The sequence below is a fragment of the Lissotriton vulgaris genome, unplaced genomic scaffold, assembly GCF_964263255.1.
Source record: "Lissotriton vulgaris unplaced genomic scaffold, aLisVul1.2 SCAFFOLD_2555, whole genome shotgun sequence".
NCBI classification, from domain to species: Eukaryota; Metazoa; Chordata; class Amphibia; order Caudata; family Salamandridae; genus Lissotriton; species Lissotriton vulgaris.
In genome coordinates this window covers 180,359-198,196 of record NW_028248833.1, presented here as the reverse complement: position 1 = coordinate 198,196, position 17,838 = coordinate 180,359, and the positions used below count along the sequence as shown (strand labels likewise).

Below are 17,838 nucleotides of genomic sequence, written 5' to 3'. Positions count from 1 at the left end.
CGCGCGAACTTGGACGCGTCATCGCCTGCACGTGAGGTGGGTGAAGACAGACAGGTGTCAATCAACGTGAGCTCTGCCCTCTGACCCAGGATGAACTGCATTTAATGCCACTTCCGCCTTTCAATGGCAGCAAAGAGGGTGTCCACGGGGATGAACCTTTCATGCCAGGAAAGGATTTCTTTATAGAAACTCTGTTCACGCAATCAAAAGCACGAAGAAATAAAACCGTCCAAAAACGACCCCCCCACCCCCACCTCACATTCCCTCGGGAGCCAACTAACAGCAGGCCAAGGGCCCTCTGGGCAGGGCATTCCCCAGGGTCAGACCATGTTGGTTTTCTGCCTCGCTCGTGTCCACCCTCACACACTGGCACTCTGTTGCCAAAGTCATACACACGCTTCTGTCTGAGGTGGGCGTCAGACTCTTTATAGTATCGGATTCATCTTCTTTCAGAATTTAGGGGCACATTATGATGGAGGATTTTCCGCATCCCCCGGGACGGCGGAAGCCACCGCCGGCCCGGCGGATGCGGAACATCCTCTGCGGACCCACCAAAGACCCACCGCCACATTAGGATGGCCGGTGAGTCCTGGTTTAGATCCGATGCTTTTCCGCCGCGGTTGCCTTACAACCGCGGCGGAAAAGGACTAATATGGTGGCGGTGTCTCTCAGACACCGCCAGCCATATTAGGATGTCTGAATTTCAATGCCTTTACACGGCGGCATGTCCGCCGTGCAAAGGCATACAGATTCTTGTTTGGGGGCCAGTTGTGGGCCCCCAGGGGTGCAGGGTGGGTGGGGGGTGGACATGGGGGGTACCTATGGTACCCCCCTGCATTTGCGTGCACAGAGCGGCAGGCACCGCGCGGTGCCTGCCGCTTTGTGCATGCAAATACACAGCTTTCATTTTTAACATTGCGGCGGGTGCTGCTTGAAGCAGCACCTGCCGCAATGTTAAAAATAGAGGATGTGACCGCCAGGGTGGCGGTCAGATCCTAATTGCACAGGAGGGAACTCCGCAGGCCATGCGGAGTTTCCCTCCTCCTCTATGGTCGTGGACGAACTCAAGTCCGTCCGCGGTCATAATGACCCCCTCAATCTTAACTGAGGATTGCTTCCGCAATCATTTATCTCTATCAATATGATGTCATTTGGACGATAGGACCACCATTTTTCCACTTCCCCATGCTTTTGGTTAGCGCTCTAGTCTTCCGATCCAGCCCCAATCTCAGGTGCCTCACATTAGTATCCCGCCGAATGGTATTTATGGAAGCCTAGTATCTCTGGTTCCATTGCTACCCTGGCTTTGGACGTATGCGGAGGCTGCCCGCTGTTGGACCGATGTACCCCATGCGCTTTTTGATTCAAAAGGTAATTGATTCTTTCACTCGATATATTTCGCTCTTTCTGACCAAGTCCATACTTGTTAGTTTTTATTCTAAACCATACCATTCTCTGCTTTGTCTCTCTATCGTCCTGTAGGACACAGGGGTCCTCCTAGACTCATTTATTTTTAAAGGTTTCTCATTTCGGGACTCTCATATTCATATTGAGATCCCCCCATCCCTTCCCCCCCACCCTCCTTCCCCCCCTCCATTAGTATGAATGATGTAAGCACATATGCTGTTATTATGTATGTTTGTATACTGCCTTGCTTCCTGATGTGACCTGGAACTGTTGTCCATTGTTTTTAGATATATTTTCATCCCTTTCTCCCTTTTTCACCCACAGATATGCTCTGCCAGCCCATAATTGAGATTGTGAACTAACTTTTATACCGACTTTGTTCTATGAATCTGGATCTTACAAGACCGCGCAGATCCATGGATTGAATACATGCGCCCTGATGAAGGACTTTCTTAAATAACTTTCTTTCTCCGAAACGCGCGGCGGCGCTTTTCCCTTACTGTATGACGTTTTGATGCTTTGATTGAGTGTGAATACATGGTTTGTGTGATAGAGCGCTTGTGGATGATTGACAGGATGGATGAACGGTGTGCTATGTTTTTATTGTCTTATTAGTAATTGGGCTGATGTTCATTTATGACTATATAATTTAATTAATTTTTGTGTACAAGAAGCTGACCTACATTAATCATGGTTTAAATAATCTTATCAAAAATGATCAACTAAAAATTCATTTTTCTATAATATTTCAGCTGTTCTTTGGGTATTCTTGGTTGATTTCAATTGTATGGTCCTTTATCCTTTGGGGAAGCTCCCTTTCATGTTTTTCTAGTAGTGGGCGTCAGACTCTGCCATCCTCCCCCTGGCAGACCAAAGTCTCACACAGGCTAGAGGGGCACCCAAGCCTGTCCAGGAAGGGCCTTAGACCGTCCTCCTGGTACTAGGGGACGCCTGTTAGTTACCCTAACCACACTCGGCCTTGCACAGGAGGACGTGATGCCACAGGGCCATGTACCCAGGTGCCACTCACTTTACTAATGTTGGTTCTATATAAAGGGGGCGATTCTTTTAGGAGAACAGGGGCTTGAATCAGATATGATGACGGAGACGCCGAAGACACGAAGGCGACAAGTTCCGTGAGGCGAGCTAAGAAGGAGCAGTCTGGATAGTTACGCGACCCCCAGCAGAAGTGAAAAGATACAAAACGAGATAATCAATCCACGGGCATGTTAAGCACGAAGAAATACATCCCAGGTTCCCCTCACAGTGAACCATAAAGAAGCACTGAGGGTTAGAATAGAGATATACCCACCGTCAGCTACAAGGCGGATTGAAAATTGGTCCTACAATCTATTAAATACAGCCCTGAAGAAGACCTTGACAAAAACAAGAGTGAAGGTCCCACATCGACAAGGTCGAAACGCGTCGGCGATATAACATTGGTCATACATATACAATTGAATGTTAAAAAGTGTTATTAATATCTGGTGAAAAAAAGACTCAATCTCTGATATATGTACTGAGAACTAAAATAATAAGAGATATTTGTTGACCGCATCTTTTGAGGACCACTAATTATATATGTGGATATGATCAAGAAAATGTGAGATCTTGACAACCTTAATTAAGTAGGACTTTTGTATATGAATAGAGTTACTTTACACATCAAAACTGTGATAATAAACGTATGTATATAGGTGTACAGTACGAGAAAAATGTTGTACATATTGTAAATGTATTATATATAAGGTAAAAAAGGAAAGTTGGTGTGTGATAAAAGAATACAAAAAAGAAAAGAATATATTTGAATACACAGAGTCAATAAAAGGGACTTCTGTAAGAAAAATAATTGTCTAATCCATGGTGTCAGGGGTACCCATTTTTGTGATAACTCACTTTACTAATGTCACATGCGTTGTGTAGGCATCCCCTCTCCCTACAGGGGGCCTCGGCCCTTCTCGCTACGGGGGGGGGGAGGCGGCCCCTCTCCCTACAGGGAGGGCTCCGGACACTCTCCCTACAAGGGGGGGCAGGCCCTTTCCCTACAGGGGGGCCCCGGCCACTCTCCCTGCAGGGAGAGCCCCGCCCCTCTCGCTACAGGGAGGGCCCCTCAGGGCCCCTCCCTAACAGACATCCATGCTTTGAGGAAGAAGCAGCTCTGCCCTGTGTTGACTCTGACATCTGGAGAGCTGTCCCCTTCTGCTAGAGACCTGCTCTACCCCGTCCACGCATGACTTGACCCTTCCTCCGCCCAGAGATGGACCCGGCGTGCGCCCTCGAGGGGCCACTGTCCCCAGAGACACTGGACACCTTCCGCCTTAGTAAATAAAGCAGTGGCAGCAGGCACGTGAAAGTTTGCGGGTCGACCGACTTGTCCCCGCAGAGGACCCTCATGAGAGGGTGGCCCCCTTAGTGCCACAAGATGCCACGCGGGACAGCCCAGTGTTTAAGGTCATCCCTTCAGAGAAGGCACGTCACTTCCGTCCGGGGTGGGGGGCAGGGTGGAAGTATAAAATGCTCCCCCTCCCTGCTGGCGGCCTCTTTGGTCTTTCACCTGACGATGTTTAGACGTGCCCAGGAGTGCTGCTAAGAAGCGTAAGACATACCCCCCCTCATGCTCGCTCCCCCCCTTCTGGGGGTCGCAGCTGGGCTGGGCGACCTGCGTAGTAGCGGGCCACTGTGGAGGGGGTAAACCTGGCTGATTTCAGTAATAAGGGGGGTATTATCTGGCAGCCCCGGTCCTGGGTTCTGGCCGGGCAAGGACCCTCCGTTGGATGTTGTTAGGCTGGGGGGGGGTGGTCTTTGTCCTCCGGTGCCGGGTAGAGCTTGGTGGAGGGCCTCGGGGGGCAGCAGTTGGCTGGTCGGGATGCGCTGCTTGTGCATCCGTAGGTCAGGTTGCGGGTTTTCTCCCAGCGGTGCGAGGCCGGATCCCTGAGTTTGGTTAGTGCGAGACCTTGTGTGCTTTGGGTGGCACTCCCTACTTATTGGGGCACTCATGGGTCACTCCGCGTCTCCTCGTGGGCGTTTTGCGGCAGAACTTCGTCATCCCTTGGTGGCTGGGGGGGATGGCGTCGAGTGCCTGCTGTTGGGGGGGCTGGCAGCGGGCGTGATGGCTTTCCTCCCCCTGTCCTCACCCCTCTGCTGTTCTCGCCTCGGGACTGGGCCAGACGGGTAGCCAACTGGCTTGTGCGCGGGGGGCCCACCTGCTTGGGGGGCACGGAGCGGGGCTGGCGTGTTGGGGAAATGGTGCCCACTTGCAGAGGCCTACCCTTTTCCCCCCGGACCTGTGAGAGACGTCGGGGCTCGGCTTCCAGCATCTCTTGTCGCAGGGAGGCCGGCTTGCCGGAGGTAGGATACCTGGCAGGGTGTTGCCTGCTGGAAGGGGTTGGGCGCTCAAGGAATTTGGAGTTCTTTCGTGGGGCACCAGTACGTGGTCGCCCGGCATGTTTTACGTGCTTGAAATGAAATGAAATGAAAAGTAGATTTATAGAGCGCGATTGCTGCCCGGGGGCGTCCAAGCGCTAGGAACCAACAGAGGTGGGCCCGATCGATGTTCCCGCGGGGTTGTAAGCCCGCTTTGCATTGCCGGATGCATCTTAGGTGGTGTGAGCCTTTAGTTTTGTCTTAATTTATGTTCTGCCTGCGTTGTCCCCTCCACGCGTTCGAGAAGCAGGATCTTCGTTACTCCACAGGGTTTTCTTGTATCTTAGTGGCATCATGCTGATTTAACCAGTTTGGCCTCTAACCGAGGGATTACCAGTACGTGGGGTACCCTGAGGGCCCTATTGTGCGCACCTCAATACCGCCTTTCCCCTCGCTTCGTGCTTTGGGGAGGGACGGCTAGGTCAGCTGAACACCGGTGCAGGCAATTCTTTTACCTCACCTTCTTGGTTATAGGCCGGGTGGTCAGGCCCACTGGGTTAGTAGCTTGGGGGTTCAATCCGGGGGGCCGCTCCAGGTAAGGATGTGTAGGGCTGTGAATGTGTGGCCTGCGTCAGCAGCCGCCTTGGGGCACAGGCGGGACACGAGGCGAGGCCGGTTCGGGGGGCGACGAGTCCGCAACTGCGGTCGTCTTTTGCCGCATGTTAGGGAGCTGTTTTGCCATTGTCTCTCTGCACCATGCTGTTGGGGGTATGCGAGGCTGCTTGGTGTGCAGGAACCTGTGTTCTCTTGGTGTGGGGAACTGATGTAAGCCTATCCATAGCATTTATAGCGATATATGGGAATTACGCCACTGGCGGGAGAGTGCACTATGCCAATGTTGTTCGTGTTGGAAATGTGCTGGTCTAACATTTGTGTACTTGCAGGAGGTGTACCTTACATGGCTACGCTGGAGGACGGGCCAAAGCAAAGCCGTACAGGGGCAGGGTGCCAATGACACCGGAAGTAAAGGAACAAGGACCGGAGGCACAGGGCGCAACAGAAGGGGGGGAAAGTTGTTAAAAGTTTTCATTTATATTACAGGTGGCAGACACAACACCCTGAGTGGAAACGAATGGTCAACCGTGCCTTTGAGCAGAGCATAGAGGAGTTGATAGCAGGTATATGGCAGGGTACAGTGACTTGGGGGGAGCAAGGGATTGCGCTGGCCCGCTCCGGGCGCCATAGAACCAACAGAGTTTTTGCCAGGAGGATCATTCACACACATAGGTTTCCCTGCTAATGTTTGCATTTTCTCTTCCTAGCCCCCCTTCATCCTCGCTCGCTGAGGATCACCCACAACGTGCGCATTTCTCTCGATACGTCACGTAAACCGCCTTATGACATGTAAGTATGTAGGGGATGGAGGGCATACATCCTCGTCGGAGCGGGGGATGGATAGATCGGTCGCTGGTTTGCACTTTGTACCCTGTGGCTGATCCATCTTTTTATCCCCAGATTGTCGTGCCGTGTGACAGCAGAAGTGAGCATGGACAGCCCGTGTCCCCACCCCCTTTTCCCGGAGACTTCACAGGTGGAGGACTCGTCGCCGGGTACCTCCCAAGATGGGCAATGGGCGGACTTTATCGAGATGGCCTAGCGTGGGCACACAGTGTGATGCATGCCCCCGAGCCAGATGACTCTGGAATTGCCGGCGATTCGCCCCCGTCGGAACTACAGCCCAGCGCTGATGCGGTCCTATCCAGACCAAAGCGGGTTCGCAAGCCCACTGTCAGGGATTTCCCTAAATAACCTTTACCGCCACCTAGAAGCAGAACTGTGACGACCCCCAGGGAGGTCATTTCCCAGGTGGCGGTTCCCCTGCCCCCGGTACCTGTAATTGTGAAAGATAGCCTCGCTGCCCAAGGTAATTACGCGACTAGGGATGACTTGGCAAAAATGATGGACACTATGAACTCTTTCATGTTGCGCTTCCAAGCAGGGTCAGTAGTTGCAAGCCCGACACAGGTGGGCTCCAATGTTATTGATAATGTGAGTGCCACACCTTCAGCGACAAGTGTTTGGTCCACTGGTCAGACAGTGGGTCAAGGGGGGACCACGCCGGCGGTGAGCATTCCGGCATTCAGCAGTGCTGTGATGCCTAGTGCGGTGCCTCCTCCGGTCGCTCCACCTCTGGTGTACGGTCCGGTCCCGCCCGCTGCAAGCAGTAGCGCAGGGGTCCCTCCGGCTAGGACCGCCGCGCACACACCATCTCCCCCCCCCCCCTCCCCCCCCTGGTTCAAATAGTTACTACCGCCCGCTGCTGTCCGGGCGATGCTCCTTGGCCTGGCAAATGCTGCAGGCTGCCAAAGAAGGGATCTGGAGGCGGGAGTTCATAGACATTTTCACGCTGCTTATGTTAGGGCAGGGGGGCATGGACGCCAGAAAGATAGGGGCTAAGGAGGATGAGAAAAAGGTCAAGTACCAACCCTGGCCAGAAAAGAACATTGCCAACTGGCTGGAGGCATTTTCTATTCTAGCTTCCGTCACCATGGAGAAATTCCCAGAGCAGGGCCCTGGGTTGGTGCAGAACTCTCGGACCATTCACAAGGAGGCCATCAAATGGGGAGGAATTGGGTGGGTAAACTACGACAGGGAATTTAGGAGAAAGATGTCGCAATGCCCAGAGATGAGATGGGATCAGAAAGAGGTGCAGCTCTGGATGGAGCATATGGGTGCCCGCGCACACCAGTACTCTGGCCCTCAGGTTAACCATCCCGGGGGGGGCAGCCTTCTCATGGGGGTCCTTTCAGTCAGGGGCTAAGAGCAAACATGCCTTTTGCGGAGCTCGCAGAGGGGGGGGACACAGAGGGGGCTTCAAGAGATCCCCCCCAGGGACGTGTCGCCTGTTTAACAACGGGTCATGCTCCTGGAGTAAGACATGCAAATTCCTGCACGCATGTCACGCATGTGGGGGGCCTCACCCAGCGTCTTCTTGCCAATCCAAGCAAGGCTCACCAGCAGGGAGAGGTGGGCACCAAGTTTGAGGCAGTCAGCACGCCTCTATCTAAGGTTACACCCCCCACTCCCTTTTCACGCACCTGCGCAGCACCTGGCCGGTGGCGGCGTCCCATGTCAACCTGCAGTTATGTCCTCATTGGTACCTTCTTCCTCCCATGGGTGGGCTGCGTTAGGTTGTTCTCCTGTTATCCTGGACAACATTACCCCTTTGCTTAGACGTTATCCCATTGGGACGGACAGTCGTTTGTTGTTGCTTGGGTTCCATGAAGGCTTCAGGATCCCTTACGTCGGTGCCCTGGGCAGAAGAGAAGCCGACAACCTCGGATCAGCGAAAGAACAACCAGAGGTAGTCCGGGCAAAAGTAGAGAAGGAGAGATCGTTGGGCCGGGTGGGGGGACCTTTCTTGTACCCCCGCTTGAAAACTTTGTTGTCTCGCCCCTGGGGGTGGTACCCAAGAAAGAACCAGGTGCTTTCAGATTAATTTATCACCTCTCGTACCCAGATGGTGCTTATGTAATCCATGGTTTGGGGGAAGGCACATGCTCTGTGTCGTATTGTACGCTGGACGTGGCATTGGACCTAGTCAGGCGGGCGGGCAGAGGGGCCTGGTTGGCCAAGGCAGACATTGAATCTGCTTTTCGCCTACTACCAGTCCACCCGAGCAGCTATCACCTACTGGGCTTCAAGCTAGGCGGCAAGTACTATTGTGACAAATGCATGCCCATGGGCTGCGCTGTGTCCTGTGCCTACTTCGAAGCGTTCAGTTGTTTTTTGCAATGGGCCCTCCAAGACACCTACGGGTGGAAGGGGTGACTTATTACCTTGACGACTTCTTGTTCATTGGGAGCGATGGGACACAGCACTGTTCACAGGCCCTTGCAGACTTTGTACAACTAACTGGGAATTTGGGGGTCCCCCTCGCCCCAGGTAAGACAGTGGGGCCAACGCAGGTGTTAACGTTCCTAGGAATAGAGATTGATACCATTGCAAGGAGTCAAGATTACCAGCAGACAAAGTGCGCGACCTTGCGATTCAAATTCAATCGTTAGCTGGACTAGACAGGGCCTCCCTGGGGTCCATTCAAGGCATCTTAGGTAAACTCAACTTCTCAGCTAGAATCATCGCAGTGGGTAGGGTGTTTGCCAGGAGACTCGCCAGGACCACTGCCAAAGTCACTAAGAAGCACCACATGGTGAAGCTGAGTAAAGGCATGCAACATGACCTGGCCATGTGGGCAGAGTTCCTGGCCAATTTCAACGGTTCAGTGATTTGTAGGGCACCCAGGGCTGGCAGCCCTGACCTTGCGCTGTACACTGATGCTTCTGGTAGGCATGGGTTTGGGGCCATTTTGGACAGAGAATGGTGTGCAGAAAAATGGCCCACCGCTTGGCACAAGAAAAAGGTTACAGCTAAGATCACAGTGCTAGAGTTGTTCTCCATTGTTGTGGCTTTTCACTTGTGGCCTGCAGTGCTGTCATCCGAAAGGGTCCTGTTATGGTCAGACAACCTGGCAGTGGTTCAGGCCATAAACTCTCATTCTGCTAGTTGCTTCCTGGTCTTTTGCCTCCTAAGAGAACTGGTGCGGGCGTGTCTGTTCAATAATGTTGAATGCAGGGCGCGTCACATTCAAGGTACCCAGAACATTGCGGCTGACTCTCTCTCGTTTTCAGTGGCGCCGGTTCCGGGAAGCATGACCGAGAGAGGAAGCAACCCCCTTCCCGGCACATCTCTGGTACCTGTTGAAGTGGAAAAGTGAATAAGGGGCCTGGGAGAGCTGTCATTAGCACCAAAGACTAACAATAGATACAGGGCATGCATTCAAAAATGTTGTGCTACAGTGGGAGCTTGGGAGGACTGTGGGGCATCCTTAGTCTTTTATCCTGTGGGCTAGGGACAGCAGGAAGAGCCATTCCTGGATATCAGGCCACCTAGCAGCCATCAGCCACCACACCAAGCTTAGGGGGCAAGCAGACCGAACCAAGGCCTTCGTGATTAGGGCAGCTTTAAAAGGGTGGACTAGGAGTGTACCAAAGGCACCAGACACTAGATCACCCATAGACTTGCAGACACTACAAGGGATGATCGACTGGCTGCACGAGGCAACTAGCTCAGATTTTGAGGCGGCGCTGTTTGCAACTACTTTCAGCCTGGCTTTCTTTGGTGCGTTCAGGATTAGCGAGTTGGTTGCTAGATCTCAGAACGATACGTTGGGGTGGCTCTGAAGTTGCAGGATGTGATACTCTCTGGTGATGCACTCAAAATCACGCTACGGCAATGTAAGACTGATCAGCGGAGGGGAAGTAAAGTGTTTTGGTTGCACAGCTTGGGATTAAGCAAATATTGCCCAGTCAGTCTAGTAGTCGCTTACCTGGCCGTACGCCCAACATCGGACGGCTACTTTCTCATCCATGCAGACAGCACCCCCCTCACCAAATATCAGGTGGAACATGTTATGCATGCATGTCTGGCGCTGTCTGGCGGGAACACCCGGGCAAGCGTTTTTGCACTCATTCCTTTCGCATAGGCGCAGCCACTACAGCATTTATAGAAGGTTTGCCAGCGGAAGGCATCAAGCAGGTGGAGCGGTGGCAATCTCACTATTTCAAAAGATACATTAGACCATGAGTGCATTAAAGAATTGTCAGGCCGACAACAGTCCCTAGGAGGGCCATTACAAAAAGGTGTTAGGGGGCATGTAATTCTAATGCAAGATGGCTTGTGGCCACTAAGTTATTGAGCTGCCAGTACACGGCCTCCGGCTGGCAGCAGTGTGTTGTGTGATGTATTTGTTGCAGTGGTTTAAGTTGTGTTTAATAAAACAAGTTTGATATATCACATCTCTTTATTTACCAGGAACAAAGGTCAGGGTGATGGGCCACGCGGGTGTCTCCAGATTGGCACAGTGGTCTGAAAGCAGGAAGTGGAACCAGGGTTTTTCAACACTGAAATTATTTGGCTGGGATCACCGGGCATGCGTTGGAATGGGTTGTTGTGCACGCTGCAGCGAGAACTGGGTAGGATCCCCCCTCCTCCGGATGTGTTAGTCATACACCTTGGGGGGAACGACCTACCGGCACTGGGCAAAAGGACTTTGGGCAAAAGGACTTTGCTGAGGGACATGAAGGCGACCCTGTTCAAGATAAGCAGCATGTTAGGGACCTGTGGTGGTCAGAGATCACCCCACGCCTGGTGTGGCATGGGGCACGCTCGGGTCAAGCTTTGGAGGTGGCGCGCAGGAGGGTTAACTGCGCAATGCGTAAATTTACTGATCAAATGGGTTTTGGTTTCATAAGACATGGGGAGCTGCACGCCAAATCCACAGGATGCTTTGAGGAGAAAGGAGTTCACCTTTCCGAAGTGGGCATGGATCTGTTACTCTTAGACCTCGAAGAAGCACTATTAGTAGCAGGCTGCAAGTAGGAGGGCGGGCTCAGGTGGGGGGCCCTGGTTGCGACGGTCGCCACTCCCAGGGCTGTGACTGAGTTACAGGATGATCCAGAGATGAAAGGTACTCAGGAGTACCCTATCCAGGAGCACAAAGGGCGCTGAGGCCTATTATCCCCGGGAGATCGGTGCGGTGGACCCTGGGGTGGGACTGCACCCCGTTTATCCTACGGGCGGTTGGAAACCTATACAACCGGGGGTCGCTTGAACGCTCCGCCCCTCGTAGGGGGGGTGTGAGCAAGCGGGCGGACCAATTGTTCACTGGATATGGAAGGGGCTATCCGCTCACCACAACCGCTAAGCACCGCCTGGCCAAGGCAGCAATGCAACTTGGCCCATCAGGTGGTGGGCCACGAGGGGCGGCTTGCCTTTGGATCGTTTGTAAGATAACCCACCATGTTATGCTAATAAACCTGCAGCAACGTTTTCCCATCAACAAGTTGTCTGGTCTGTTTATTTATGGGATATGTACATTGCTGTGAGGGGGTTGGGGTGCGGGCCGATATTGCCACTATGTGTGTCGACATAAGTAGAGGTGTGCAGGCGCACCGCCCGTGCATAGGTGGGAAATCAAAAAACTCTTGGGAGATTGTGTATGATTTCCCACAATTATTTAATGTGCAGCTAAACAAAAGTGCCCCGTCTTCAAATTCATTATCGGCCCAGGTGGAACATTCTGGAACGGGAAGTATGAGGAGGGCAGGCAGCCCCCCCCATGAACACCGGTAGCGGGCACATGAAGGGTGCTCAGGTCTCCCTGTTAACCTCCCCCACTTTGAACCCACCCCGGGTGTGCCCTTAAGACTGGGTACCAGTGTCTGGGTCCATTGTCCAGGTACCAGTATCCGGTACCAGTGTCCGGTACCAGTGTCTGATTCCAGTGTCCGGGTACCAGTGTCCAGGTACCAGTGCCCGGTACCGGTGTCTGGCTCGGTATCAGTGTCCAAGTACCTGTATCTAGGTACCAGTGTCAAGGTACCAGTATCTGGGTACCAGTATGCCGCTACCAGTTTCTGGTACCAGTGTCCGGGTACCAGTGTCCGGGTAGCAGTGTCCAGTACCAGTGTCCAGTACCAGTGTCTGGCCAGGTACTAGTGTCCAAGTACCAGTGTCTGGGTACCAGTGCCCAGGTATCAGTATCCGGGTACCAGTATCCGGGTACCAGTGTCCGGTACCAGCAGCCGGGTACCAGTGTCCGGGTACCAGTGTCCAGGTACCAGTATCCGGGTACCAGTATCCAGGTACTAGTGTCCGGTACCAGCAGCCAGGTACCAGTATCAGGGTACCAGTGTCCGGGTACCAATGTCCGGTACCAGTGTCCGTGTACCAGTGTCCAAGTACCAGTGTCCAGGTATTCCAAGACCTCTTGAATGCAGCTTTTTCTACCCAGGAATTATATCAAAATGTACTCTTGTCCCACGCAGCAGGGAAGCAGCAAGAAATGTAAAACACTCCTGTTGGACTTGGCCCTTCTGGCAGGTTCACCCCTAAACTTTTTGCTTTTAATTGTGACCTGGTGTTAGTTATTTTTGGCTTCTACGCACTTTAACACTGTGTTCCAGTGTAAAGTGCATGCGCACTCTGAGTGCGTGTGGTGAGATTGGCCTGCCCTCCCATAGGAATGCATGGGGAATGTATGTGTCCATGTTAGTTCCTGATGTGTGGGGATTGCAGGGTCTGTGTAATAAAGGTGCAGTGACTGTCTGGCTTGTGATTGGCTGGAGCTGGCTGGTGAGCCTGGCTCCAGGAGTCAGGATCGGTCTGCCCCGGTGGTGAATAGAGAGATTGACAGGCAGATGGGTGGGAGGAGTGCACCTGGGACCTGAATAGGGCTGGGCCTTCCCTACACAATGCTGCCTCCGCCCCCTGTGGTGCGACTGATGACCCTAGCCTGCCCTCTGAATGGAGAGGGGGGCTGAACACAACAGAGTGCTCCAAAACCAGTTGCATCTGGTTTGTCCCTAACCCTGTGCTACCAGACAAAGGATTTATGTGTATAAAAAGGGGTTGTGACCCCTTGCAAAATGTTCTGTTCCTGATCCAACCTTGAGGGGGGCCTGCTGCTGCTGCTGGGCGCCAGGAGGACCGCCACTGGGGACTGCCTCCCTGCCTGGAGGGCCCTGTGAGCTGGCCCCTGGGCCCAGCCTTTGCCCCCCCCCTGCCTTCCTAAGGACTGCTCCTGAACTTCTGCCTGCCAAGTGCCTGGGGAGCGCTTTATTTACACTGTCCACCGAGCGCTTTAGTTGTCCTTTTCAAGGGGCCCTGTGTTTCTGACCCCCAGAAGAAGTGGAGTGTGAGGGGGCTTTTGCTGCGCTGTGCTGCCTTTCCTCGAGAGGGAATCCCGGGCGTAGGGATTCCCCCCTCCTCTCGTACCTCACGGGTGCCCACCCCGCTCCTTGCCGTAGTTTGTGTCCCCAGCGGGTGCCCACCCCGCAGGGACCTTGTGCCAGCGTTCTTACCCTAGCGGGTGCCCACCCAGCCCGGGACTGTGCTTCAACGGGTACCTACCCCGTGTTTTTGCCCGGGAAGATCCCTGCCGTGGGCCCCGGCCAGCCCACAGGAAGTCAGGCAGGGCGAAGCCTGACGTAGGGCTTGACTTCTGCTTCCTGAGGGAAGCCCCACGATGTCATCCGGAGAAGAAGCAGGAAGCGTTCTGTCTCCTCAGCGAGGCTCTCCCGAGTAAGAGACCTCGCCCGCCGCCTGGGAGAAAACCTGCCCCCACCTCCCCAGGAGCAGGACCGGGTGAGAAGGAATCCCGGCAGTGGGGAGACGCCGCAGGGAGGCAGCGCCAAAGAGGAGCCCCCGCCCCAGGTCCCGGTGAGTGGGGGCCGTATGTGTTGACTTGGAGAGATGGGAGGCGTCGGGGCACATTGCCAGTGCCCGCCCCCCCTAGTAGTGCTATATTCGTTTTGGGGCCATTATCTCTCGAGTCCCCCCGAGTGGGACTCCAACGAAGGGGGTAGTTGTTCAGAGCCCCGTGGCTCCAACGGAAGTGGCGGCATTGTTGCTCGAGCCCGAGAGGCTCCACCAGTTTGGAGGCATTTCTGAGGGTAGAGCGGCCCCGGTTGGCAGCAGGTTGCTCCCCCAGTGGGCAGCATTTTCGTCCAGCCCACGAGGGTCCAAGGGGGCCATATTTGTTTATCGAGCACTCGAGGCTCAAAGGGGGCATTTTGTTTTTAGAGCCACGAGGCTCCTGAGGGCGCAGTTATTTTATCCCCAGAGCCTGCCAGGCTCCCACGTTGTTCTTGGGCACAGTTATTTACCGAGAGCCCCCGTAGAAGAGCCTGCAATGCTTTATGCCTATACTTCTACATGTATGTTTATGCTTAGGAGGTTGTTTTTCCTAATATAGGTTCTACTAGTGAGTTCATGGTTCCCTGCGTGATATTTGCCTAAGGTGTATAGGATTGCGTAGGGTGTACTTACCTTTTACCAGTGGTTATTGGCTGTGTGCCACAGTTGCTATTTGGTGCTACAATTATTCTATGTTCTAAGTGCTATTCCTACAAAGTGCTATTTCTACTAAGTGCTAGTTCTACCAAGTGCTTATTCCTGACAGTGGTCCCTGTGGCCCTGTCCTGTGTATATAATCCCCTGTTCATTCTGCCGGTGCCGGTGGCACATTGTAAAGTGTATGTTTACTATCTAATGTGTTTGGTAATACAAAGGCTATTTTTATATATAACCTTGTGTGGAGTTTCCTTTGTGGTGGGCCTTGGGTGTTCTCGCTGGGTGCGCGCGCAAACGCTTTACATCTTGCCTCCGGGATAAGCCTGACTGCTCGTGCCAAGCTACCAAGAGGGTGAGCAGGGGTTATTTTGGGCGGGTGACTTCCTTGCCCTGACGTAGAATGGTGGTTTCTGCCTGGCTTTGGCGCAAGCCTCAGCCAACCGTATCTTGCCATTTCTAACAACTCCACACTGCCATCGTCCATCCATCCTTTCACCCAGCCATTGATATGATCATCCATCCATCCACTCTCCCATCCGTCCATCCATCCATCCATCCATCCACTCACCTGTCCGTATGTTCATCTATCATTCCATCCATCAATCAATCAATCAGTCATACATTTGTAAAGCGTGCTACTCACCCTTGAGGGTCTCAAGGCGCTGGGGAGGGGGTGGGGGAGGTGGAACAGCTACTGATCAAACAGCCAGATCTGCCATCATCCTTCCATCCATCCAACTATCTGTGCATCCATCCATGCATCCACCCACTCATCCACCGTCCATGCAACCTCCACCTATCCAACCATGCATCCATCCATCCAACCATTTATCCATCCATGCACCCATCCACCATCCATCGACCTATGCAACCACCCACATGTCCGTCCATCCATCCATCCATCCATCTTCTTCCAGGGTGGCAAAAGGGGGTAGCCCCACCCCAACTCCCCGTCTTGGAGAGCCCGTTCCTCGCTGGGACACGTGTCCTCCGACGAGAGCGAGCGGTTCTCGCTTCTCTCAGGCACGTCTCTGCCATGGGGGGTGCGGGCCTCAGAGACCCTCCCAGCCGCAGCTGTAAGGCTGGTGTGGGTGTGTGGACGTCTGACGTCAGGTCTGGGTGAAGCCGGGCTTCAGTGACCGCCCCCCTCTCCATCACCCCCCCTCCCGCAGTGACTTGAAATGTCCTTAACTGAAAAGCTCGGGGACATGGCCCGCCTGTCATCGATAGCAGAGGATGCTGACACAGCGCCTCGGCGTTTCATCAATGCAGTGGAGGCGCTGTGCGCGGATTGGCCGAGCAGTGAATCACGCACTGGGGGGAGGGCTCTCCACGTGCAGTCATTCATGGAAAGCGCTGCGCATCAACAGACCTCGAGGAGCATGAATGGCGCCTCTGCCTTTTCATTCACCCACCTCACCCCCATTCAAGGGGTCTCCTCATTCGAGAGAGGAGGAGGCCGCCTCGAGGCGCCTGAGAGACCCAGCGCACGGGCCCTCCGCGGGCTAGACACTGCGCCCTCACACACTGCTGCACCATCACACACTGCTGCACCATCACACAACGCTGCACCGTCACACAATACCATCACACAACGCTGCATCACCACACAATACCATCACACAACGCTGCGCCTGCACCATCACACAATACCATCACACAGCCCTGCAGGATCGAACAATACCATCACACAAAGCTGCAGCATCACACAACACCATCACACAAAGCTGCAGCATCGCACAATACTATCACACACTGCTGCAGCGTCGCACAATACCATCACACAGCACTGCACCATTGCACACCATTACACAGCGCTGCAGCATCGCACAATACCATCACACAAAGCTGCACCATCACACAGCGCCGCAGCATCGCACAATACCAACACCCAGCACTGCAGCATCGCTCAATACCATCACACAGAACTGCAGCATTGCACAATACCATCACACACTGCTGCACCATCACACAATAACATCACACACTGGTGCACCATCACACAATACCATCACACAATACCATCACTCCACCAACATTCTCCACCTAAAACTTGTCTTGAAAGGTTTTTGCTTTGATTTATACTGGGTGTTCCTCTGTGTCTGGACAAAACTATGGGCATATTATCAAGGGCCATATCGGCGCTTTAGCTGGATTTTTTCCTGCTAAATCAGCAATATTTCTATCGCCCTATAAGCAAGCTGTCGCTAACAGCCGTTAGCGACAGCTTTCAGGCGATAGCTAAAGGTTTGGGGCCCGCTTTGCATGTCAGCGATATTTATCTCTAATGACATGCAAAGTGGGCGTACAAAAAACTGTTAGCGGCTGAAAATAGTCGCTAACACAGCTATTGCCTATTAACAAGGCAGGCAAAGCGATAAAAAAAATGGCGCTAAGCGCAATTATTGCTATAACCTAACGCCTGCTAAAAGGTTGACTTACCTGTATAGTCAATGGGGGAGGATTATCAGATTGAGCCCCCATTGCCGTTAATGCGGGAATATCGCTGCTTTTCCAGCGATATTCACGCATTTAGCCGCTATAGGCCGCCGGCGATAGGCGGTGTTAAAACAAAATGCGCTAAGCGCATTTAGCGATAAATATCGCTATTTGTTGCTAATAGGCCCCCATCATGTCTCTCTGGCAGCTCTAATAAGAGCGAAACACGTGTCAGGGGTTGCTTTTATTCATTCCAGGGTTGCTTGGGTGGTATTTCACCAATCCAAAGCTGTAATACTGAGCCTGGAGTGGTGATAGGCTTTTATCATTTTCAGCTCAGCGTGGATGGCACTAGCTAACCCTGTGCTCAGAGACTGTGCTGCAAAAATGACAAAGGAGTTTGTAATTGTTCTAGCTCCGCGTGCACGGCGCCGCGCTCATCCTATGCATTCAAGCTCTGCTAGAAAAGCAGATATTTGAGGTGAGCCGTTTTAGAGTGTGGGTGGTGTTGCCGAGTTCTCCATGTGAAAGAGCTGCTCTCCACCTAAACTTAGGAACTACCCAGAGTTCCCTACTTCCTTTTTTACATATATATATATATATATACACACACACACAGACACACTTACATACATACAAAGGTTAAAAGGGATGTTATAGTTAGGTGAATGTGCCAATTAAAACATAGTGTTCCAAACAAACAAAGCCACTGAAATA

At 53.1% G+C, this 17,838-nt stretch overlaps 1 protein-coding gene across 1 annotated transcript in view; it reads left to right on the top strand.

The window, feature by feature from the left end:
* The window catches only part of LOC147663801 (uncharacterized), a 32,280-nt gene extending 19,953 nt beyond the window's left edge, over positions 1–12,327 (top strand). Inside the window, exons 2-4 of the mRNA XM_086950194.1 lie at positions 7,075–7,534; positions 7,593–7,737; positions 12,068–12,327. Of these exons, the coding sequence (XP_086806320.1) occupies positions 7,075–7,534; positions 7,593–7,737; positions 12,068–12,327 (865 nt within the window). The remainder of the gene's footprint in view (positions 1–7,074; positions 7,535–7,592; positions 7,738–12,067) is intronic.
* Positions 12,328–17,838: the final 5,511 nt, after the last annotated feature.